We start from the raw sequence: 25,000 nt of genomic DNA on the forward strand, positions 1-25,000 counted from the left end.
GACTTCCTGTCTGGGGGGTAGGCAGAGTAGGACTTCCTGTCTGGGGGGTAGGTAGAGGAGGACTTCCTGTCTGGGGGGTAGGCAGAGGAGGACTTCCTGTCTGGGGGGTAGGCAGAGGAGGACTTCCTGTCTGGGGGGTAGGCAGAGGAGGACTTCCTGTCTGGGGGGTAGGCAGAGGAGGACTTCCTGTCTGTGGGGTAGGCAGAGGAAGACCACTCTGTGTTTCCACACACCAAAACATGGAATGGAGGGTTAGGGTGTTTCTGACCTTGAGCTTGGGGAGCCTCTTGATGGTCTTGAGGGGTCTGAGGACGCGCAGCACTCTCAGAGACTTGATGGTCTTGATGTCACGACCTTTGTTGTTCCTGTAGAGGAGAGACGCACACACACTTCATTAAGACACACACACCAGACACACACACACCAGTCACACACACACCAGACACACAACAGACACACATCATCAGACAAACAAACCAGACATATATGTCAACACAGACCCACTCACAGGCAGTGAGATTGAGAGAGAGAAAGAGAGAAAGAGAGGGACTGGGAGACAGAGAGAAGCATGTTGAGAGAGAGGGAGAGAGATGACGGGGTGAGATAGAGATAGAGAGAGAGAGAGACAGAGAGAGAGAGAGACAGAGAGAGAGAGACAGAGAGAGAGAGAGAGAGAGACAGAGAGAGAGAGACAGAGAGAGAGAGACAGAGAGAGAGATAGAGAGACAGAGAGAGAGAGACAGAGAGAGAGAGACAGAGAGAGAGAGAGAGAGGGAGAGAGATGAGGGGGTGAGATAGAGATAGAGAGAGAGAGACAGAGAGAGAGAGACAGAGAGAGAGAGACAGAGAGAGAGAGAGAGAGAGAGAGAGAGAGAGAGAGAGAGAGAGAGAGAGAGAGAGAGAGAGAGAGAGGGAGAGAGATGAGGGGGTGAGATAGAGATAGAGAGACAGAGAGAGAGAGAGAGAGAGAGAGAGAGAGAGAGAGAGAGACAGAGAGAGAGAGAGAGAGAGAGGGAGAGAGATGAGGGGGTGAGATAGAGATAGAGAGAGAGAGACAGAGAGAGAGAGACAGAGAGAGAGAGAGAGAGAGAGAGAGAGAGAGAGAGAGAGAGAGGGGGTGTGTAAGTGTTTACTTACCCCAACACATTGCTGCCACCGGATCAAAGAAGAGAGACAAACAAAGAACAACCAGATATATTATAACGGTTCTGTAAAAACGGTTTGAAATCAATTCGATAAGTCCAATTCCAGTGTGAGTGAAATATAACTACTCGTGGCACATCCTGTCAGTGTTCCACTCCCCCCCTCGCCCCCCCCCCCCCCCCCATCGCCCCCCCCCCCCATCGCCCCCTTCAGCCACATGACTCACGTTAGGGCGAAGGCCACCAGCGCACCGATTACGACAACAAAGTCTAGAACGTTCCACAAGTCTCTGAAGTAGGAGCCATCGTGAAGGATCAGACCCTGGTCGATCATCTGCGATCCCACACCAGGGAGGGAAGGATGGAGAGATAGGGACAGTGATAACACACATAGTACTATACCTATCCAGACGAAAAGGCTTTCAAAAATGTAATACTTTAGTGTTGGCTTGGTTGGGTGAGGCCAGAGTAAAAAAAAAATCCTCATTGGATACTGGTTTCAAACAATGAAGCACAGACATTTTAGAAAAGATTCCATAAAATATTTTTCCCCAGTGTAGGAGCACTCTATATTTCTTTCAGGATGTGTAACGTAGTATGTTTATTTAGTGGATGAATATAAAGTTTCAAATGTCATAAATGGAATGTGTGTTCTTTGGAAAGTCTTGTTTTTTAACTCGCCTTTATTATCATCTCGAAGGTGAAGACTCCCGTGAAGACGTAGTCAAAATACCGCAGAACCTTTTGAGAGTAGGGTGACAGCACAGTTATTAGATATTAGTAGAGAATACTCATCTGTGAAGCCAGACAGAGAAAGAGAGAGAGAAGATATGAGAACAAAGAAAGGATATGTGAGAGAGAATTAAAGAGAGGGAAAAATAGATTAGAAACAGAAAACATGACAGAGAATAAAAGGCAGAGAGAAAGGGAGAGAAAAGAGAAAAGAGAAGGAAAGACAGAGCGAAAGAGATGGACAAAGAAAGAGTGACAGAGAGATGGAGAGAGAAGAAGTCTCCAATGTCAATGTGAAGAAAGAAAGACAGACCGACCGAATCGTTTAAAGGAGACCAATTTACGTCTCTCTCATGGTGACATTGATTACAGAGATACACAGCCGCCTCTCTCTCTCTCTCTCTCTCTCTCTCTCTCTCTCTCTCTCTCTCAACATCACCCTTTTTTTCTCAGCTTTTCTCAGATTGTGGTTGTGTTTTATGATTTGCAGAATCCTTGAGCAGACATAAGCATGAAGAGATTAAACTGACACACTATCAAACAGACACATTACATATTCTTCTCTCTGCTTCCCCCTTTTCCCTTTCTCAGCCTCATGGACCCCCGCCAGGACTCTGTGGGGATCCATCACTAGGTAATTAAAGGGAGGGTTTAATTTAGCTGTGGTGCAGCTGTGCAACTATTGGAGAGCAGATACGAGGCCCTTGGCACATATTCAGAGTGATTGGGCTAAGACTGTAGGGTTGTTATAATGACATACACAGTCGTGGGATTAATATGAGGATTGGTGTAATGTCTTGGATTGAAATAGATGAGGATGGGAAGACACACGTGTCCACACATACACACATTCACACATTCACACAAACACACATTCACACCACCTTCAAACACTATTTTTTCTCAGTCTGATGTGGGCACTGCCACAGCTCAAGCGATGGTTAACCTCTGATTTAATGTCAGCTTTTGAGGAAAGATGGTTGCCGAGGCAGGGGAAGAGGTTGACATTTTAAAGAGTAGTAACAGGGGGTAGATTGCTGGGATTGCCTTTGTCAGGTCTCTGAAGGCCTTCAACAGAAATGGTCTTTCTTCATGGCACAAAGACACGCACACACACACACACACACAACGTACGCGCACACCTTGTTCCAGTCAGAACTGGCAGCCACAGGGTCCTCTGCGGCCAGGGCGATGCTGCTGGCAGCGATGACCAGCAGGATGCACATCTCAAAGTAGCGCAGGTTCACCACGTAGTGACACATCCGCCGCACACTGGCACACAGGAAATGACATCGTTGAGAAGGAAATCAGAAAGGCAGATTAGGAGATTAACCGCTTTCAGAATCAGAATCAGAAAGGGTTTTAATCGCCATGAAAGTTTGCACAGACAAGGAATTTACTTACAAGGAAAGGTATGTAAAATAAACAAAATAGTAAGTATAAAATAGCTATAATGTACACTATGAATACAAGTATACAAATACAAATAGGGTACAGTGCAGGAGAAGCAAATGAAGAAGAAATAAATGCTGTAAAAATAACTTAAGTAAATTGATTTCATTTTAGTTCTCAAACTTATCATCGCAGCCCTTTGTTTCAGTGTGTTGGTTACAGGATTCTGGTTCTGACTCACGGGTTGCCAGGTTTGAAGATGAACATGCTGTCTGGGGTCACCGGGATCGCTGGATCGGCCCGCTCCTCCTCCTCCTTCTCTGGCTTGGACGCCTCGATATCCTTAGAGGGACCTGTGACCCAAAATTGTGTGTGTGGACGTGTGTGTGCGTGTGTGGGTGAGCAGAGGTATTTTCTAGTAGTGATATTGGTTTAAATACCTCAGCAGAATTGAGTTGACTAGCGATAAACAAAGTGTACATAGTGGCATATATACTGCGGTATATACAAAGTATAACCAAATAATCTACTGTTCTTCTACTGTGTCTCTTCTGTGTCTCTACTGTGTCTCTCCTGTGTCTCTCCTGTGTCTCTACTGTGTCTCTCCTGTGTCTCTCCTGTGTCTCTACTGTGTCTCTACTGTGTCTCTCCTGTGTCTCTACTGTGTCTCTACTGTGTCTCTCCTGTGTCTCTCCTGTGTCTCTCCTGTGTCTCTACTGTGTCTCTACTGTGTCTCTTCTGTGTCTCTACTGTGTCTCTCCTGTGTCTCTCCTGTGTCTCTACTGTGTCTCTACTGTGTCTCTACTGTGTCTCTCCTGTGTCTCTACTGTGTCTCTCCTGTGTCTCTACTGTGTCTCTACTGTACCTTTGATGGTTGTCAGCTCCAGACAGAGCTGTGTGGTGGGCACCTCTATGACAACGCTGGAACTCAGGGGGAGGGGCTTGTCCTGGTTTTCCCCCGCTGTTGTCACGGCGACATCCCCCTGACAGCCTTCCGGGATCCCCCCCGCGGGGGGCGGAGTCAGCTGCAAGGTGGGCGGGTCGGAACGAAGTGGCTCCTCCCTGATTGGTTCCCCAGGCTGTGTGCAGCCTCCCTGTCTGCAGGCACACAGACAGACAGATAGGCAGGCAGACAGACAGGTAGACAGGTAGGCAGACAGACAGGTAGACAGGTAGGTAGGCAAGCAGACAAGCAGACATGCAGACAGACAGACATGCAGGCAGGCATACAGACAGGCAGACAGACAAATAGACAGATAGTAAACAGATTGACAACATCCCATTTTGAAAGTTTCCAAAGTTTCCAAAGTCAAATACTCAGTATTAGTGTATTATTTTACAGTGAGTGTGTGCCCAACACACACTTTACTTTAAAACCACACACAGTCACCAACAGCACTGCTACAGCAGATGATCAGATCTCACAAAGTCAGGATCAGAATGAATACTCGGGGAGCCACATCCTTATTATATACCAATGTGGGGATGTGGCAGCTAGATGACTTGGATGGTGAACATCACTCCCCGTATGTGTCTCTCTCTGTTGTGGTGCAGTCAGCATTCTGTGTCTTACCCTCTCTCCTCCCTGGTCCCTCCACACTGACCAGCCTCGCTCTCTATCTCCCTGCTCCTCTCCTTCTCCTCCTCTTCTGGGCTCCTCCTCCTCTCCCTGCTCCTCTCCTTCTCCTCCTCTTCTGGGCTCCTCCTCCTCTCCCTGCTCCTCTCCTTCTCCTCCTCCTCTTCTGGGCTCCTGGAGCGACTGACCGAGCCGCCCTCCTCCCAGGGAGACAAAGATTCACCCCTGACCTCGGCCTGGGGGTCGTTGCCGCGGCGATGCGTCCTCCTGCCCCTGCCCCTCCCACCCCCGTCCGGGGTCAGCGAATCGCCGGTGGGAGGGGGGCGGAACTTCCTCACGGCTCTCTGTCTCCTCTCGCCGTTCAGTCGGGGGCTCCGCCTCCCGCTGAGAGGGTGGAGGTGGCCGGGGAGACCCTCGGGGAGGGCGTCCGAGTCCGGGGGCTCCGGGAGGGCCGCGGGGGGCTCCGGGAGAGGCAGGTCCACGGGAAGCTCCGGCACCAGGGCCAGAATGGGGGTGTCCAGGATGCCCACAGACAGCGAGGGCTCCAGGGGCAGGTCCATGGGCTGGGGCGTGTCGGCCGGTCCTCGGAGGCTGCCTGTGGGGGTGCGAGAGGCCGAGCGCTGGAGAGGGAGGGGGACGGGGAGGGGCTGTCCCGTGGCGTCGGTGGCGTCGGCGGGGGGCACGTCCTGTTCTTCGCTGGGGCAGGTGTAGAGGATCTCCCTGCTGGACATCTGACGGTGTCGCCTCAGCTGGCTGGTGCGCTGCTCCCACACCGACATGGTCATCCTCCTCCTCCTCTCCCTCCTGGACATGAAAGAGTTAGAGGGGTTGAGGGGTGGCAGGGCCACCCCGTCCAGCATGACCCCCGGGGCCTCCTCAAGGGAGCAGGCCGGCCGGCTGCGGTGGATGGCTCGCTTCCTGTACAGGTACGGCCGCCTCCTTCGGCTTCCCCTGGGAGAGGCAGACAGACAGGCATGGTCAGGACACCCTGGCAGACAGACAGGCAGACAGACAGGTTCAGAACGCAGACAGATAGGACTTCTACATCCGTGCATCGTATCACTGCTAATCCATCAGAACAGGAGCGAAGGGTTAAGATACGGGATGTCGTAGCTATCATGTAAACTACTTGTTGTTATTTAGCATATGTTGCTTCATGCTAATTGTTTCTAAACAAACAGGAATCTCAGGGCAAAAACACTGCTTTGAGAAGTGTTGAAGAGTTTAAACTTCAACTAGGGCAAGCTGGCTTCAGATTACAATTCTTATTACGTTTCAACTGGTTTTCAGCTAGTTTCTGTATTTCATTGTGCAAATGTCTGTGAAATGAAAACTTATGAATAAAACATAATTGAGCAATTTGAAGCACAATTCGGTGGAGTGGGACTCGGGTGGATGTTTTAAAGATTGATAAACAAGATAGGACATGTATTCACTCAGTGGGTACGACGGCAACAAAAATAAATACAATAATTTATCGGATCGATGAAAATGTCATGTGAACAAAACAAGCGGAGTAGAATTGGGAGATTTTTACGCACAGCCATAACAAAATGAGAAAATGCAGAGGAAACCACTAGAATCGGAGGAACAAAGTCAAAACAGATCTTAGGAGCTAAGGCGAAGGAGGGTGAGACAAATGTGCGGTAGGCAATTAAAAATGACAGGAGAGAGATGTCGCAAGGTTTGGAGGACAGAGATAGGCAGAGGGTGTAGAGATAGAGCTAGTGGTGACAGAACAGACACAGAGATAGAGTTAGAGGTGACAGAACAGACACAGAGATAGAGTTAGAGGTGACAGAACAGACACAGTTGTTTACTTACGCGTGTGTGCTCTCGTGTGGTCCGTAATCAATGATCAGTCGGTTTAAAACAAGACATTAGTGCTTTCGTGAGCAGAGACACAACAGGCCGGGAGACACACACCAGAGACACACAGTAGTTTAACTCACAAACCCGTGAAGGCTTCTCTCACGGTAACAAGTGAAGCTGGTCTAATGTGTGTGCATCATGGGACATGTACATCATGTACATCATGTATGCAACTGTATTTTTTTACTGACATTGCTGGTTCGTTGCCTCTCAACAGATAATATTATTATCAACTTATCAAAACGAACACTCTCTATCCCACCTCCCTCCAGTCGTACAATCTATTTAAAGAAAATGCGGAAAGATCCAGTCTTCTCATGACTCAGCCTAATCTCCCGCAACCTAAATCCTCATGTTTGGGTCCAATATTTCACAGGGTGTCATGAAAACTGGCGGACGCAAGCATCTTGGTGTGTGTCTCCAGTCGGCGCCAAGCAGCACATTTGACAAACAGGATGACAGACAGCAGTATTAGAACGGTCAGGAGAACAACATTAATGACAACAGGTGTAAACCACACAGATAGGAATATTCCAGAGAGCCGTCGGGAGATGTTTCGGACGTTTACAGAGAGAAAGCAAGAGCATGGCACAGGTATAAAACACAGAGAGAGAGAGAGAGACAGAGGGTTTCCTCAAACAGGAACAGAGACAGACATCGTACAGTAGCTTTCAGATGGAGCAAGCATTCCAGCTAGCATCTCTGAGATGGTCTCTTACAGTTAGCGTCTGTGGAGACATTCTGACCAGTCATGCTGATAGGTGGACACAGGAAAAGCGTGCTCGGGGTCAAAGTTCAAATACGCAGCGGGGTCGGAAACTTCTTGTCAGAGTAGCATGCACAGGGGAAGAAGAGAAACGTCACACCCCCTGACGCTTGCTGTCCGGCGACGCCCCTAATCTGTGGGACTGCAGCATGTCCACCGAGGGAACGTTTGTTTTCTTCCACTGGTCATGCCAGTCAAACACATGCGAGACGGGGCAGGATCAGGTGTCTTGCGTCATGCTTGAATCCTCACCATCGAAAAGTCACAAGTGAGATAGACATCTAAAGTCTCTCTCTAAAAACAGACCCATTAACACACTGGTCTAGTGACTCTACACAACCGTGAGAAGGACAGAATACAGACAGACCCTCTGGTGTCTCCAGAGCCCTGCACCTCTCCTTCAGGCAGGTCAGACCGCTACAGAGCTGCACCACAGACCACAGCTCGTCACCCCTGAGCTGCTTCCTGTGGAGGGTTACCCACATTACAGACAACCAAGACCCGCCTTCCAGGGACCAGCAGCCCCCAGGTACATCCTCAACATCACTGGAGATCTGGTATCAGTGTTGGGGTGTGCGCTGGGGGGTGGTGCATCCTGAGAGGGGGTGGAGCTTCCTGAGAGGGGGTGTGGCTCCTGAGAGGGGGTGGAGCTTCCTGAGAGGGGGTGTGGCTCCTGGCGTCATGCAGCGCAGCGTCCAGGACGTTAGTGTAGCGTCACCATGTTGCCGTCATGCCCCATGCAATGTGCTGCTCTCCTTGTCACCACGTGCACACCCTCATGCATGCACGTGCACGTACCACCACGTGCACATTCCCTACGTGCGCTTTCCGGTGGTGCAGGGATATGCAGTGAGCTCTTGTGAAATTCATAATATTTTGTGTTTATGGCAACAATACCATATCATTTATAAGTCATTTTCCCCTTTTTAACTCTTTGAGCATTTTCATGTCTTGAATTCTGAAAATTAGAGTAAACTTTTTTCTTTTCTTTTTTTTCCCTGCAAGCTGCAAGTACATAAAAAGCTTCCCTGAAACTTGCCAGTTGTATACTTGACTCCCAACAGATATGAAAGCTCCCATAACCACTTTAGGGCCAGTCAGGATCCCCACAGCACCGCAGTGCACTCAAACACAGCGTTACTCATTTGGACACCAGCGATGCTGTCTCCATGACGACCGCAGAAATGCACTGGGTAGCCTTCCCGTAGCCATGGTGAACGGAGTTCAATACAGAGCAAACTGACTAAGAGGCCCGCCAGCAAGAATCTATCAATACCCTACAAATGAGATGATTATAGACTGATGCTAGCAACAGTGATAAGGCCAGCCAGGGGATCAAACCCATATGTCTACACATTATCTACCCTCAGACCAAGAGGGTCGCCTCAACGACCAAAAACAGTATTTAGGTTTCATTTGAAGACTCAACAGGGCTGCGTTGTTCCACAGCACTCAACTATGGAGCCTGACCTTGGAGGTGGTGCAGGGCAAAACTCACTTCCCACGTAAACAATACAGTGGCCGGTAACCACAACAACAGTGTATTACACAGACTTCAAATCAAGAAAGTGGAGTTGCCTACAAGTGACCCGGTCCTTTTTTTCTTCAAAACAATGACCCGGAAACTCTTTCTACAGAGGTGCCATGGGAACACCACACCTGCTGTGGTTCACCTGCTGTCCTGGACCTCCCCTGGAGGGGGCCTGAGTGGGGGCCCTCACAGGGAAGCACCAGTGTCAGTGTCTGTGACTCTGCTAGCCTGGTCCAGTGAGAGCGGTTCAGTGGGGGGCAGAGAGGTGAAGGAGGAGGGGGGGGGGGTCAGGCAGGGAGAGGGGGGGGGTGCAAACACACTTACTCTGAAGACATCATGGAGGACATAGGGCCAACCTCCTTGGCCTTCTGGAGAGCATGCTTCTGGTTAAACGCTGCCTCCTCCTCCTCCTGGTCCTGAGAGAGGAGGGGAGGGGAGGGGAGGGGAGGGGAGGGGAGGGGAGGGGAGGGGAGGGGAGGGGAGGGGAGGGGAGGGGAGGGGAGGGGAGGGGAGGAGAGGAGGGGAGAAGGGGAGGGGAGGGGAGGGGAGGGGAGGGGAGGGGAGGGGAGGGGAGGGGAGGGGAGGGGAGGGGAGGGGAGGGGAGGGGAGGAGGAGAGGGGACGAAAGGGGAGGGGAGGGGGAGAGGGGAGGTGGAGAGGAGGTGAGGAGGAGAGGAGAGGGAAGGAGGAGAGGAAGGGAGAAGGGGAGGGAAGGGGAGGAGGGGAGGAGAGGAGGGGAGGTGGAGAGGAGGGGAGGAGGAGAAGAGAGGGAAGGAGGAGAAAGGAGAGGAGGGGAGAAGGGGAGGGAAGGGTAGGAGGAGATGAGAGGAGGAGAGGAGAGAGGAGTAAGGTACACTTGCACAACCTAAGCAAATGTAAACAAAGTATCAATAGTCTCCATATGAACTCTTTGGTGATTGTTACCTTTGTCAGTTCCTGTGCATTGGCCAGGTTGTCGACGGCGATGGCCAAGAAGACATTCAGCAGTGTGTCTGGTCACAGCCTTGTTAAGCACCATTAACTCTTGACATGAACAACTACCTTTATTGACATTTGACCCCGTGATGGTGGATACAGTTTCCAAACAGCGTGAGGACGATGAAGTAGATGGACGACCACATCCCAGACCGCACCCCTCCTTGGGAACGGATGCCGTTGTACATGACCTCGTTCCAGTCTTCGCCCGTCAGGATCTGGGTCAACACACACACGCTCAGAAACGCAGTCGCCACGGTGACACGTTACGGTGACTCAGATGATGAGAGAGGAGAGGAGGGGCGGAGAGGAGGAGAGGAGGAGAGAGGAGGAGAGAGGAAGAGAGGAGGAGAGGAAGAGAGAGGAGAGGTGTTTTCATCATCACAAGCAAAGTCATTTCAGGTGCTCTGACCTGGAATACTGTCATGATGGCGGCCGGGAAGGTGTCAAAGTTGGTGGGGGTGTAGTCTTCAAAGATGAACCTGGAAACACACAGAGGACAGACGAGGCAGAGACACAAGCCTTGATTTCAAATTCCAAGTTTGTCAAACAGGAGTCTATTCTTTCACTCTTTCTTCCGTCTAGCTGACAGAGAAGAGAGAGATGAAGTTTTTAGAGGGAGAGGGAGTCAGAGAGAGATAGAGAGAGAGAGTCAGAGATACAAAAGAAATCGAAGATATTTCCAAAATCGCATATGAAAATAACATGTATTTGTTTTGTTCTGGATGCTGGTGGCCTGTTATTAAACAAGCCTTCTCTAACAGGAGAGACTGTTATTAAACAAGCCTTCTCTAACAGGAGAGACTGTTATTAAACAAGCCTTCTCTAAGAGGACATCATCATTCCTTCAACACTCCACCCTTCTCCACATTCTCAAATTGATGTCACCTTGGAATGTACTAGATGCTGCATCCACCTCTTACTCTGGGCCAGATTCCACAGGAAGTTCTGCTTCCTTGTTCTACTTTAGAGCTTCTTCTCTGCCCTGTATCTGCCTGGTCCCTGGATTTACTGTACCTGCCGCCAAACAGCTGCATGCCCAGCAGGGCGAACACCACGATGAAGAGGAAGAGGAGGAAGATGAGGCTGATGATGGACTTCATGGAGTTCATCAGAGACACCACCAAGTTGCGCAGCGAGGCCCAGTATCTGCCAATCACAGCACAGCGGGGGCGGGCTCAGTACCCGCCAGGCGGTTGATTGACACATTTCCACATTTCCACATTTCCACATTTCCAGCTGTTAGTCCATTTAACAGCTATCATCCAGCACATCGATCGATGAGAGGGCGGTCATCGGAGATTTTCGTTTCTATCATTTCCTTTGTGAAATCCCATGATATCCCCACTATATATGAGAGTGTAACAGTAGAGAGAGGTAGAGAGAGAGAGGTAGAGAGGTAGAGAGAGAGGTAGAGAGAGAGGAAGAGAGAGAGGTAGAGAGAGGCAGAGAGAGATAGAGAGAGAGAGGAAGAGAGAGGTAGAGAGAGAGAGGTAGAGGTAGAGAGAGGAAGAGAGAGAGATAGAGAAAAGTAGAGAAAGAGATAGAGAGAGAGAGAGAGAGGTAGAAAAAGGTAGAGAGAGAGATATAGATAGAGAGAGAGGTAGAGGTAGAGAGAGGAAGAGAGAGAGATAGAGAAAAGTTGAGAAAGAGATAGAGAGAGAGAGAGAGGTAGAAAAAGGTAGAGAGAGAGATATAGATAGAGAGAGAGGTAGAAAAAGGTAGAGCGAGAGATAGAGAGAGGTAGAGACTGACTTGGTGATCTTGAAGATCCGGAGTAGACGCAGTGCCCTCAACACACTGATGCCAAACGAAGTACCAGGCCTGAAGACACCCCACAACACCTCGAAGATGCTGCCCACGATCACCTGCTCACACACACACACACACACACACACACACACACACACAGTACCAGAGGTTAAGGAGAACATATTCATATAGAAATGCAAACACACACACACGCACACTTACACTGCAGTCGAAGCAGTTGAAGGAGGAGTGGAAGTACAGTCTGGGTCCCAGGCTGTACATCTTCAGGAACATCTCAGTCAGGAACAGAGCCAGGAACAGGAACTCTGCATAGTCTGCAAACACACACACTTCCTTCAACACGCAGGATCGCACATCACGTTGCTGTGAATCGTGTTTTGGGCAAATCCTATTTGGTTTAAGCCGTTTCGAGAAAATGCAAAAACAAAAAGATGCTTTTGTTTTGAAGTTTTAAACCCATCATTTAGCTGCTGGATGAAATAAACATCGACTTTAGATGCAAGTTTGTTTCTGAGAAACTGACGTTGTGATAAGCTGCCTCTCCCGGAACCTTAGGTGTTCTAGAGCATTTTCAAGTTCTACAGTGAAACGAGACCGGGGGGGAAAAACAGGAAGTGTCCGACAGGAAGTGAGGCGTGACTCACAGAGGAAGGTGGACAGCCAGAGAGGCTGGTTGTGGTGGACGATAGCCACACACATGGTGTTGAGGGCCACCAGGCCCAGTACAGTCCAGTAGAAGGTGTGGGTCTTCACCATGCGGCGGATGTAGATACGCAGGAGACGCTCCTTGCGGTGGAAGTAGGCCGTGGGCCCTCGCTTGGCGCTTCGGATGCTGGCCCTGTTCATGGGACCGCCTGGGGGAGGAGGGGTGGGGGAGGAGGAGTGGGGGAGGAGGGGTGAGGGAGGAGGGGTGTGGGAGGAGGGGTGGGGGAGGAGGGGTGTGGGAGGAGGGGTGTGGGAGGAGGGGTGGGGGAGGAGGGATGTGGGAGGAGGGGTGAGGGAGGAGGAGTGGGGGAGGAGGGGTGGGGGAGGAGGGGTGTGGGAGGAGGGGTGGGGGAGGAGGGTTGGGGGAGGAGGGGTAGGAGATGAGGGGTGGGTGAGAAGGGGTGAGGGAGGAGAATGAGAGGGGGGAGTCTTAGGCGGATGCACTCTTACTCACACACACACACACACACACAGACACACATATACAGACACACACACATACAGACACACACACACAGACACACACATACAGACACACACACACACATACTCTCTTACCCACAGAGGAGATGTCTCCGTCCTCTCCTGAAGTTCCTCTTCTGATCCCATCTCTCTTCTTGATGGTGGTCGCTCTCTTGAGTACTGCACACGGAGGGTCAACACACACACACACACACACACACAAGCACACGGAGGGTCAACACACACACACAAGCACACACACACACACAATCACAAGCACACGCACACACAAGCACACACACACACACAAGCGCACACACACACACACACATACAAGCACACACAAACTCACAAGCACACACACACACACACGCACACAAGCACACACACAAGCACGCAAGTATGCGTGCACATACGCAGGCTTGAATGTCATCTATTGTCTACGCACGGCAAGTTTGTAAAAACACACATTTCCAATTTAGGGTTAATTCAACACTTGAAACCCTGAAAGACTCTGATGTACTGAGCTTACAGTAAAGACTGCAGAATCTAAACACTCAACACACACAGAACAACATGAGTGTTTTACACCCCCAATGAAGGACTCAAATAGAGCATTTCAAATTATTCAATTAAAGAAAAAGTGAAAAGAATTAAAGAAAGAGAAATGCAAAACAGAATGCAATCTAAATCATAGAAAAAGCAGCGATGTGCTAATGTGTTGACAGATTCATGGGCCCGGAACCTTGGAGAATAGGTATTGAGTCCTGAATAACTGGTTCATTTACTGCGTGCAAGCTAGCGAACCTGGAAAAGTACTAGAAATCCATTCTATTTCCCGTTAGAACCCAAATCTATTGTTAGAATCAAACTGTAGGCCCAGAGCTGTGTTCAAACTTGATTAGTGTCTGTGAGAAAAGCAACTGTCACTGTATTCTGCTCAGGGGACATGAAGTCAACTCGAAAACCTAGTGCTACATCCTTCACAGCAAACATGCATAGAGATTAAAGATTCAAGTACAAATCTACCGTATTGGAAATCTGTATTTAATCAACTATGAATGACAGTCGGATATCAGAGCCCTTGCATTTAATCTCTCTCTCCATCCCTCCTCCACCTCTCTATCCCTCCTCCACCCCTCCATCTCTCCTCCACTCCTCCATCTCTCCATCTCTCCATCTCTCCTCCACTCCTCCATCTCTCCATCCCTCCTCCACCCCTCCATCTCTCCATCCCTCCTCCACTCCTTCATCCCTCCTCCACCCCTCCATCCCTCCTCCATCCCTCCTCCACCCCTCCATCTCTCCTCCACTCCTCCATCTCTCCATCTCTCCTCCACTCCTCCATCTCTCCATCCCTCCTCCACTCCTCCATCTCTCCATCCGTCCTCCACCCCTCCATCCCTCCTCCACCTCTCCATCTCTCCTCCACTCCTCCACCCCTCCATCTCTCCTCCACTCCTCCATCTCTCCATCCCTCCTCCACTCCTTCATCCCTCCTCCACCCCTCCATCTCTCCTCCACTCCTCCACCCCTCCATCTCTCCTCCACTCCTCCATCTCTCCATCCCTCCTCCACTCCTCCATCTCTCCATCCCTCCTCCACCCCTCCTCCATCTCTCCTGTATACCCTCCAGAGCCAGCTGACTGATTTACTTTTGTGTACCTTGGCTTTTCCTTTTTTAATAAGCTAGTGAACAAACAAGCACCCGCACACAGAGGGGGGGGGGGGGGGGTGCAGAAGACACACAGACACTCAGAGCGTTTCATCACGTTGCTAAGGTAACAGCCACCCCCCACCCCACCCCCCTCCCTCCACTACTTAAAGCAAGGACGTCTGCAGTGTTTGTTCCTTTATATAAAGAGAAAAATTGATCTGTCATGGGACACTTTTTTTAGATTTGTATTTATTTTTTGGCTCACCGGAGTCAAATATTTAATCAGGGGAGGTCATAGTGACTTGAGCTGGGATTGTTCATGTGACTGCCAGAAGGTTCTGATTGGACAGCGGAGGTTGTGATGTCATAGTGGGTCTAAAGGTGCAGAACAGACGGGGTTCCTCACCATGGTTACCGCCAGTATTCCATTCAGACAGCTTCTTGGGAGCTGCCAATCAACATTTTAAAACAAACATAAAAAAACAGGGCGTTTGTTTGTTGTTTCCCACTGACATGTCATGATTCATCGGATGGGGTCAAGGCCAGGGTGTGGACATGCGTGTGGGTTGTGTTAAACCATCCGCCCTGGTTGGGAGATTGCTTTTGGTGGGCGCAACAATCTTTTCTTTCTTTTCTTTTTTTCTCCTGAGAGGAGGTTTTTAGAAATGAGGTTTTGTGAACTTGCACCACAGCAGAAGCAACAGGTGGCGTTTGTAAGTGCTGTGCCGTGTCGTGTTTGTGTTTAGTGAGGGTTTGCGGCGTCTAGTCTGGTCTGGGCTGTGTGTCTGGTCTGGGCTGTGTGTCTGGTCTGGGCTTAGGGTCAATGTCAATACCGATTCCAACCGTAAATGAAGTTGACTGATTTGAGGAGAAGTAGTCCCTAACCCTGGTGGAAGGATACATGGTGGAAGGGTACATGTTACATGAGAACAGAGCACACGCGTGCACTAAATATGTCAACTAAAGGCCTTTAAATAACATCTGTCAACATGTGTCAAACTGAATGTAACAGATGTCATTACAACACACAGTTGCATAAAGATAGCGAGAGAGAGAGAGAGACAGAGAGAGAGAGAGAGAGCGAGAGAGAGAGAAAGGGAGAGGGAGAGAGAGATAGCAAGACAGTAGGAGAGAGTGATATAGAGCTTCTTACCATCGAGAGCTGAGGGCCCCGAGTTCTTGTTCTCCTCAGCCAGCATGACCTCCTCTGCAGAACAAGAGTCAAACTGAAGGGTGTGTTGTGCATCATGAATCAACAGCACAGACCGAATCAGTGAATCTTCGAATCAGGAAAAAAGAATCGGAATCGATTCTCAAGCACTCTGATTTGAGTGCTTGACTCAGTGAAAGCTTGTGGGCTTCAGACCTGCTCTGTCGATCCAGGCTCGGTACCCGTTCAGCTCTCTCTCTATCTGCTGTTGTCTCCTCAGCTTCATGAAGGCTCGGCGGTTCTCCACACGCTCCCTCTCCTTAGCAAACTCCCTGCAGACCACACCCGGGACAGGAGAGGAGGAGAGAAGGAGAGGAGGAGAGGGAGGAGAGGAGAGGAGGAGGAGAGGGAGGAGAAGAGGAGAGGGAGGAGAGGAAGGAGAGGAGGAGGAGAGGAGGAAAGGGAGGAGAGGGAGGAGAGGAGGAGGAGAGGAAGGAGAGGAGGCAGAGAGGAGGAGGAAAGGGAGGAGAGCAGGAGAGGGAGGAGAGGAAGAGGAGAGGGAGGAGAGGAGGAGAGGGAGGAGAGGGAGGAAAGGAGGAGGAAAGGAGGAGAGGAGAGGAGGAGGAGAGGAAAGAGAGGAGGAGGAGAGGAGGGCAAGGGAGTGGCGGGGGGGGTGATGAGAAGAGGAGAAGGGGAGAGGAGGGTGGGGGGATGAGAAGAGGAGAGAAGAGGAGTAGGGCTGGGTGCTCTTTGTCTCTCCAAGCAGAGCGTGTCAGTGGATGCATATTAACCTTTCCATGAAACTCATTAACTGCAACACACTCAAGAACTATGCCAAAACAATGTCAGCCAGCACCAAGGCAACACCAGTCATCTGCATTAGCCAGTCAGCTAGCCACACATCAGCCAAGCAGTCAATGGGCCAGACAGTCTGCCAACCACACATCCAGCCAGCCAGCCAGCCAGCCTGTCATTCAGCCAGTCTAGCATCTTGACATGTTTATTATGTACTGAGCAGAGAGCAACAGAGTGGAACACTGTCATCATGACACACTGCGTGTGTGTACCTGTATGTGTGTGTGTGTGTGTGTGTGTGTGTGTACCTACCCTGAGAGGACCCCCAGCACCAGGTTGAGGACGAAGAAGGAGCCGATGATGATGAGCGGGATGAAGTAGAGCCAGTTCCAGGTGGGCCCCAGAGCATCGTTAGTCTGAGGACACACAAACACAGTCCAGGTGAGGAGACACAAACATAGTCCAGGTGAGGAGACACAAACACAGTCCAGGTCCAGTCCCTGGGGAGGGGGTCCTGGGGGGAGGGTCCTGGGGGGAGGGACCTGGGGGGGAGGGTCCTGGGGGGAGGGTCCTGGGGGGAGGGTCCTGGGGGGGGAGGGTCCAGGGGGGAAGGGACCAGGGGGGGCTCACGTTGTACAGCACTGTGGTCCAGCCCTCCATGGTGATGCACTGGAAGACAGTGAGGACGGCAAACAGGATGTTGTCGAACTGCGTGATGCCATCGTTGGGGCCGATCCAGGTGCCCCTGCAGCTGTACTTGTTAGGACACGGCCGCACGCCGCACGGAAACTCCGACTCAGACGAGTCCACCGTCTCGTTCTCTGAGGGGAGGAGGAGAGGAGGAGAGGAGGAGAGGAGGAGAGGAGGAGAGGAGGAGAGGAGGGAGGAGAGGGGGAAAGGGGGAGAGGGGGAAAGGGAGGAGAGGGAGGAGAGGAGGGAGGAGAGGGAGGAGAGGAGGAGAGGGGAGAGGAGGAAAAGGAGGAGAGAAGGAAAGGGAGGAGAGGGAGGAGAGGAGGGAGGAGAGGGAGGAGAGGAGGAGAGGGGAGAGGAGGAAAGGGAGGAGAGGAGGAGGGAGGAGGGAGGAGAGGGAGGATAGGAGGAGAGGAGGGAGGAGGAGGAGGAGAGGGAGGAGAGGAGGAGAGGGAGGAGAGGGAGGAGAGGAGGAGAGGAGAGGAGGAGAGGGAGGAGAGGGAGGAGAGGAGGAGAGGAGGAGAGGAGGAGAAGGGAGGAGGAGAAGGGAGGAGGAGGGGCAGGTTAGCAGGAGCAGTCAGTGATCAAGGAGGACGTAGGCCTGCCCTGTGATGAATGGAGATGTGAGATGATAATAATTATAATCTGAGGAGTGTGTGTGGGCGCAGAGTGCAGCGCAGGGATGAATGAAGGGCTCTGGCTCTGCGCTGATTGTTTAGGATTAATGCCGTGTGTTTACATGAGAAGGGCAGGAGACACATGAACACAATGTCACAGTAGGTGCTTGACAGGATGTAGGTGTTCTGTACCAAGCTTGTGGCTCGTTGAAGATTTGTGTGTGTGAGAGAGAGAGAGAGAGAGAGAGAGAGAGAGAGAGAGAGAGAGAGAGAGAGAGGGGGGGGGGGGGGAGAATTGAGGAGGGTGAAGGCTCCTGTCTCCCCCTCCTCCCTTCTCCTCCCCTCCACTCCACTACCCATTCCTCTCTCCCCCTCCTCCCCTCCCCTCCACTCCCTTTTCCTCTCTCTCCCTCCTGCCCTCTCCTCCCCTCCCCTCCACTCCACTCCCCTCTCCTGTCTCCCCCTCCTCCCCTCTCCTCCACTCCTCTCCCCTTTCCTCTCTCCCCCACCTCTCCTTTCCTCCCCTCCCCTCTCCTGTCTCCCCCTCCTCCCCTCCCCTCCACTCCTCTCCCCTTTCCTCTCTCCGCCACCTCTCCTTTCCTCCCCTCCCCTCCACTCCACTCCCCTCTCCTGTCTCCCCCTCCTCCCCTCTCCTCTCCCTCCTCCCTCCTCCCCCCTCCTGTCTCCCCTCCCCTCCCCTCCCCTCCCCTCCCCTCCCCTCCCCTCCCCTCCCCTCCCCTCCCCTCCCCTCCCCTCCCCTCCCCTCCCCTCCCCTCCCCTCCCCTCCCCTCCCCTCTCCCCTCCCCTGTACCCAGGATGTTGCGCTGGGCCACGCAGGTGTGGTGCAGCTTGCCGCTGTAGAACTCCAGGCCGATGATGGCGAACATGAGGATGGCGAAGAACAGCAGCAGGCCGATCTGCAGCAGAGGAACCATGGCCTTCATGATGGACTTGAGCACAATCTGCAGACCTGCCGCGCACGCAGAAACACACACACGCAGAAACACACGCACACAGAAACGCACAAACACGCAGAAACACACAAACACGCAGAAACACACAAACACGCAGAAACACACACACAGAAACATTTGCAAAAAGTTCTGTTCACTGGGAATGCCTGACAACAAGGAACTTTTTTCGGCTTTGAAACAGTATAGGGACAGCTCTCAGTTGATGTGTGTATGTGTGTGTCTGTGTCTGTGTGTGTGTCTGTGTGTGTGTGTGTGTGCTCACTGGGGATGCCCGACACCAGTTTGAGGGGTCTCAGGACTCGAACAGCTCGCAGGGTACGCAGATCCACAGGGATGTTCATGTGAGCTCCTGCTGTAGCCAGGATCCTACACACACACACACATATTCAAGACACATCCACACCCACACACATCCACACATACATAAGTATATTAGATAAAACCCAGGCACACATTCAGAAAAGGAAAACATTTCAAGAGAAGACCGTGTCTGTTTTCAAAAACTGAGCTGACAGGATGACAACTGCTGTTTAACAAGCCCAACACAGGAATGTAGACAACATGATCTACAGAGCTAAACACACACACACAGACACACGCCAAATTCAACAAGCAGGGTGCAGCAGACATCAGAGAGGAAAGCAGTGATCTAAACGGTGCCTCATCAACACCAGGAGACACACGGCCAACGGCTCATTATAACAAGGTGGTCAGGTGGCTGAACGGTGAGGGAGTCGGGCTAGTAATCAGAAGGTCGCCAGTTCGATTCCCGGCTGTGCCACATGACGTTGTGTCCTTGGGCAAGGCACTTCACCCTACTTGCCTCGGGGGGAATGTCCCTGTACTTTCTGTAAGTCGCTCTGGAAAGAGGGAGAAATAATTGTTTGAGAAGCCCTTTGACCAAGAGGGAGGAGATGAGAAAGAGAGAGAGACGGGTTGAGAAAGAAGGAGGGTTTGAGAAGGAAGGTTTGAGAAGGAGTGAAAGAACGATAGACCAAAATAGAGAGGGAGTAGGATGGTCTATAAAGGAGAGAGACAGGTGACCGTGACAGATGTGTACAGCCGGGTCTCTCCATTTCTCCTCGGAGACGGAGGAGAGAGAGAGACCACCCGAGGTGCCCTCGCCTGTGAGGATCTCTAGCTCGTTAGTCCCCTCTTCACCTCTGCTCTCCTTCTTCATCACTCCATCCACGCTACTGCCAGACCTTCATTCAACATAAGTGATGAAGAAAAGTGTGATTGAAAGTAAGTGAGGGAGAGACTGAAGCAGAGAAGGAAAGAGAACGAGAGAGAAGCAAAGAAGGAAAGAGAGCGAGAGAGAAGCAGAGAGAGAAAGAGAGTGAGAGAGAACCAGAGAGAGAAAGAGAGCGAGAGAGAGAGAAGCAGAGGGAAAGAGATGATACTATTTCCTGTCACGTTTATCATGGTCACTGAACCGACAGACTCACTCAGGTTCACAGAAACCATCTTGATATCCCCTGCCTTGCCCACCAACTCCAAACGAGCCAGAAGACACGGACAAGCACACACACATCCTCACACACATCCTCACTCATTTTTCAAATGTCACTAATTGTTAAATCACCATCTGGTGATTGGCAGTAACATGATTTGAGAATGATATAGCCAGCTAAGCAGAGATATTATTTCTGTCTGGGAGGGAGGAGAGAGAGAGGGGGGAGAGAGAGGAGAGAGGGAAGAGAGGAGAAAGGGGAGAGAAAATAAGAGGAGAAAGGAGGAAAGGAGACATGGACAGAGGCTGAGAGAAGCAGGCGGGCGTGTTTGGTTGAGAACAAGTTTAAAGGAAGGTGTCGGGGCTCCAGAGAGTGTCAGCCTTTTTAATTAAGACTTGAGAAAAGATCCTAAAATAGCTCTCCGGTGTCGTCCGTAGAGGTAGAAATGGAATGAGCCCATTCAGTGTGCGCCTAGCACCTCTCTCCCACGCTCCTCCCATGTCTCCTTCCCTCCCTTCCTGTCTCTTCTTGTCATCTGGTGTCCTCTCCTCCTCTTCCCTGCTTTTCTATTCTTTCCCTCCCTCCCTCACTCCATTTTCTCTCCCTCTTTCCTCTCCGATGCTGCAACCCTACTCTGTTGCCCCCCCCCCATCCCCCCCAGATCATTAGCCAGCCCCTCAGCATTTTAGTTGTTATGGAGACGAGGAGATGAAGGGTCTAAAAATGTCATCCTCCATTTGGTGTGCTGCTGGACTTCCCTCATAGGCGAGCTAGCCTGAACACCTAGCCAGGGGAAGTGGATCAGATCAGGCTCAAACACACACACACACACTAACTGTACATGTATATTATTACTGGAGTCAGGAGGGGGGGGGGGGGATGTGTGAGCTGTCATCCCAGCCCTGAGGACAAACAGTCTCCTGCACACACCTCACACACACACCTCACACACACACACACCTCACACACACAGCCACACACACCTCACACACACACCTCACACACACACCTCACACACACAGCCACACACACCTCACACACACACACACCTCACACACACACCTCACACACACAGCCACACACACCTCACACACACACACACCTCACACACACACACACCTCACACACACAGCCACACACACACACCTCACACACACCTCACACACAGCCACACACACACAGCCACACACACAAACCTTACACCCCTCACACACCTGACACACCTCACACACGCACAGTCACACACACACACCTTACACCCCTCACACAGTCACACACACACACACAGCCACACACACGGCGAACACTCGACAGGTGGCAGGCGTTCTGTGTCGTTTCCATGCAAGCCTCTGTGTGCCTGGAGTCTGTCAGACAGGCAGAATGTCAAACAGGGTGACGAGTTGTCCTTGTCCCCTGCGTGTGGGCCGACAGACTTACAGTGTGACACAGACGAGGCCTGGAGGAGCAGCCTTGGGGCGCCCTGACATGAGAAGGTGTGACAGTTGTCGCTCCGCCGTGCGGAGAGAGACTTGACGTCTGTCTGGTGACAGTCTTCCTTACTGCTGCCTGATACGGTTCTTATTTAGATTTTGTTGTGGTTCAATATTGCACTGTGGATGAAATTGTGGAACTTCACCAGACAAAAAGGGTTATGTATATTTTTTGTGAACAGTATGAAATATGTAACAATAGAGGAACGTTTCGGGTTAGAAAAATAAAAAATATATGCAAAAAAAAAGAAATTCTCCTATGACAATTTTTTGGGAAGGGCATTGTTCACATAAAATAAAGTCTAGCTCAGATTGTGCCATGGATTTACCACCTGCAACAATGGCTAGAAAAACAAACAATGTTTTGTTCATGAAATTGTTAAAAGGATGGTGGGGGAGGCAGGGGGGGTGAGCTGGGGGCCAGTCTGGGTGAGTTGTAATCATAACAGTTTACGATGGAGAGTAAATGCTAATATATTTAAAAGAAAAGATGTTAAAAAGCCTCTGCATAAATGGAACCCCTCTCTGCAGCTCTGCCAAGCACTGTGCTGTGAGGAAAACAGGGTTCTGCTGAGCACTGTGCTGTGAAGAACACAGGGTTCTGCCAAGCACTGTGCTGTGAGGAACACAGGGTTCTGCTGAGCACTGTGCTGTGAGGAATACAGGGTTCTGCTGAGCACTGTGCTGTGAGGAATACAGGGTTCTGCTGAGCACTGTGCTGTGAGGAATACAGGGTTCTGCTGAGCACTGTGCTGTGAGGAACACAGGGTTCCAGCGGATGGTCCTGACTGTCGTTTACTGAGCTACACCCACACTGCTCTGCTCTGCTCTGCTAGGCTGGCAGCTCAAGCCTCTCCCTCTCTCTCTCTCTATCTCTCCCTCTTCTCTCTTTCTCTCTCTCTCTCTCTCTCTCTCTCTCTCTCTCTCTCTCTCTCTCTCTCGCTCTCCCTCTCTCTCTCTCCACCTCTTCTCTCTCTCTCTCTCTCCCTCTCTCTCTCTCTCCATCTCTTCTCTCTCTCTCTCTCTCTCTCTCTCTCTCTCTCTCTCTCTCTCTCTCTCTCTCTCTCTCCCTCTCTCTCTCTCTCTCTCTCTCTCTCTCTCTCTATCTCCCCCTCTTCTCTCTTTCTCTCTCTTTCTCTCTCTTTCTCTCTCTCTCTCTCTCTCACCTCTCTCTCTCTCTCTCTCTCTCTCTCTCCTCTCTCTCTCCTCTCTCTCTCTCTCTCTCTCTCTCTCTCTCTCTCTCTCTCTCTCTCTCTCTCTCTCTCTCTCTCTCTCTCTCTCTCTCTCTCTCTCTCTCTCTCTCTCTCTCTCTCTCTCTCTCTCCCTCTCTATCTCCCTCTCTCTCTCTCTCTCTCTCTCTCTCTCTCTCTCTCTCTCTCTCTCTCTCTCTCTCTCTCTCTCTCTCTCTCCCTCCCTCTCCCTCTCTCTCCCCTGATCAGTCATCCTTCCTTCTTCTCACCCACTTCTTATCTATCTCCCTCCCTCCTCCTGCTGTAGCCTCCTACGTCCTGGGCTAAGCCTCGGTGTGCGGCAGCATCTATCTGGAGAACAACCCGCTCACAGAGGAAGGAAACTCATCAAGTGAATCCAGGAACATTTAAGGTTGTGAACTGAACGAGGGTTGTCAACCGAACGTCCCTCTTGAATCCCAATCAATTGCTCTGTGTTCATGTCTGCTGTGCAGACTCTGATGGTGGTGATGATGGTGATGGTGATGATGATGATGATAAAGGCCGTCTATCTGGTGTGCCTTCAGTCTGGTTAATCTTTCCTTAACCGGTTCATCCTGGGTGAAATCAAACGCTAAGATAACTGTCACACCAACAGGCGGATAGGTGTCACACCCTGCAAAAGCTCAGCTGTCAAACAAGACAAGCTAAGCTCATTAGCACTACAGCTAACGTGTTAGCTTCTGTAGACACAACGTGGAGTTAAGTAGAACCTCATTCATGCTGACATGCAGCCTAATGTAGCTACAGTGATACATTGGCTGGTTACTGTCACTTTTCCCATCGTGTCAAACACTAAAGTAACTTTCCCCTGCTCCTCTAAAACTGCTACCCTGTCACATTCGCTGTCATATTCCCACGAGCATTTCATAATCCAACCGTTAAGACAACTGGCGCATACAGACATTCAGGCCCAATATCAGATCTGTTATCACACCAGTCCTTTCACAGCTAGATGAGCCCAAACAGCAACAATACCGCCTCCAGATCACAGTCATGACTGACATATCTGCGGCATGCCACCACAACAGCCTTTAAATAACTCATTCATCGTCTGTATCCATGTAAACCATGTAGCCTCTTCTATAATACTGACTTACTGAATACTGATCTCAATGCTTGAGGTGAAGTGGGCTGATGCTTAGAGCGAATGGAAATTTGCAGAGAGAAACATTCACTTGAAATATGTCTCTGTTTCTGCTCTGCTGTTCTCTAAACCTTTGACTTACTGCAAGGGTTTACTCTGCCAATCTGGTTTGTCATTGCAGACACCGTGGTCCTGGTAATCACAACAACAGCTAACAACACACATGACTTCCAGTCCCTGCACAAGTGGACAAAAGCAATTTCCTCCAAAATGGCCCCATTTGGAGCCCCCACCGTGGACAGTTTCCGCAAATTTGCTGCGTTCCCAGTGCAACCACCGGCTCTAGGGTGATGCACACACACAGACACACGTCTTCAGGATAAAGGTAAACAGCTGAGTTAGCGACAACACATTTGTTCTACTAATAACACCACAGGGAGTCAGACAGCACAGCAGTGATTAACCACAGTCTTGATATTCACTATGCTTATCTCATGCCATCTGTTTCTCTCTAATGGTCTCTGTCTGTCTCTCTCTCTCTCTCTACAGTATCTCTCTCTGCTTCCACAGTGTCTCTCTCTTTCTCTCTCTCTCTGACTGCCTCAGTTTCTCCCTCTCTCTTTGGTGTGATACAGATGTAAGCTAAACTCAAACACAAATGAAACACAAGCTGCTTCAGATCAAACTGCCTTCTGGGATCTCCTGGACTGGATTTCAATACGAACTCAACACAACGGAAACACAATACTGGTTCTCCAATAATCCCCTTTCCTGAATCCCAATTTCATCCTCTTCCCGAAGGAGTCATCCCGAAACAGGAAGTGGAAGTGGAACAGGAAGTACCAAGGTTGGTGTTTTGGTTTTGGAACATCTGCATCTTGACTGGTTCAGTATTTAAATCCTGGAGGACATATCTATGTCTCACACAGAGA

At 50.7% G+C, this 25,000-nt stretch overlaps 1 protein-coding gene across 1 annotated transcript in view; it reads right to left on the minus strand.

The window, feature by feature from the left end:
• Positions 1–25,000, minus strand: part of cacna1ea (calcium channel, voltage-dependent, R type, alpha 1E subunit a) — a 57,269-nt gene that overhangs the window by 15,252 nt on the left and 17,017 nt on the right. Inside the window, exons 5-28 of the mRNA XM_084675438.1 lie at positions 19,071–19,174; positions 18,646–18,804; positions 17,158–17,348; positions 16,840–16,943; positions 15,949–16,064; positions 15,736–15,789; positions 13,022–13,105; positions 12,403–12,612; positions 11,960–12,072; positions 11,741–11,853; positions 11,003–11,134; positions 10,398–10,467; positions 10,086–10,203; positions 9,935–10,002; positions 9,336–9,427; positions 4,995–5,793; positions 4,840–4,913; positions 4,132–4,364; positions 3,508–3,619; positions 3,017–3,146; positions 1,824–1,883; positions 1,370–1,476; positions 1,138–1,149; positions 269–365 (exon numbers count right to left, since the gene is read on the minus strand). Of these exons, the coding sequence (XP_084531564.1) occupies positions 269–365; positions 1,138–1,149; positions 1,370–1,476; positions 1,824–1,883; positions 3,017–3,146; positions 3,508–3,619; positions 4,132–4,364; positions 4,840–4,913; positions 4,995–5,793; positions 9,336–9,427; positions 9,935–10,002; positions 10,086–10,203; positions 10,398–10,467; positions 11,003–11,134; positions 11,741–11,853; positions 11,960–12,072; positions 12,403–12,612; positions 13,022–13,105; positions 15,736–15,789; positions 15,949–16,064; positions 16,840–16,943; positions 17,158–17,348; positions 18,646–18,804; positions 19,071–19,174 (3,352 nt within the window). The remainder of the gene's footprint in view (positions 1–268; positions 366–1,137; positions 1,150–1,369; positions 1,477–1,823; positions 1,884–3,016; positions 3,147–3,507; positions 3,620–4,131; positions 4,365–4,839; positions 4,914–4,994; positions 5,794–9,335; positions 9,428–9,934; positions 10,003–10,085; positions 10,204–10,397; positions 10,468–11,002; positions 11,135–11,740; positions 11,854–11,959; positions 12,073–12,402; positions 12,613–13,021; positions 13,106–15,735; positions 15,790–15,948; positions 16,065–16,839; positions 16,944–17,157; positions 17,349–18,645; positions 18,805–19,070; positions 19,175–25,000) is intronic.

Source organism: Hypomesus nipponensis, chromosome 16 (genome assembly GCF_054491055.1).
Source record: "Hypomesus nipponensis isolate SF chromosome 16, ASM5449105v1, whole genome shotgun sequence".
NCBI lineage: Eukaryota > Metazoa > Chordata > Actinopteri > Osmeriformes > Osmeridae > Hypomesus > Hypomesus nipponensis.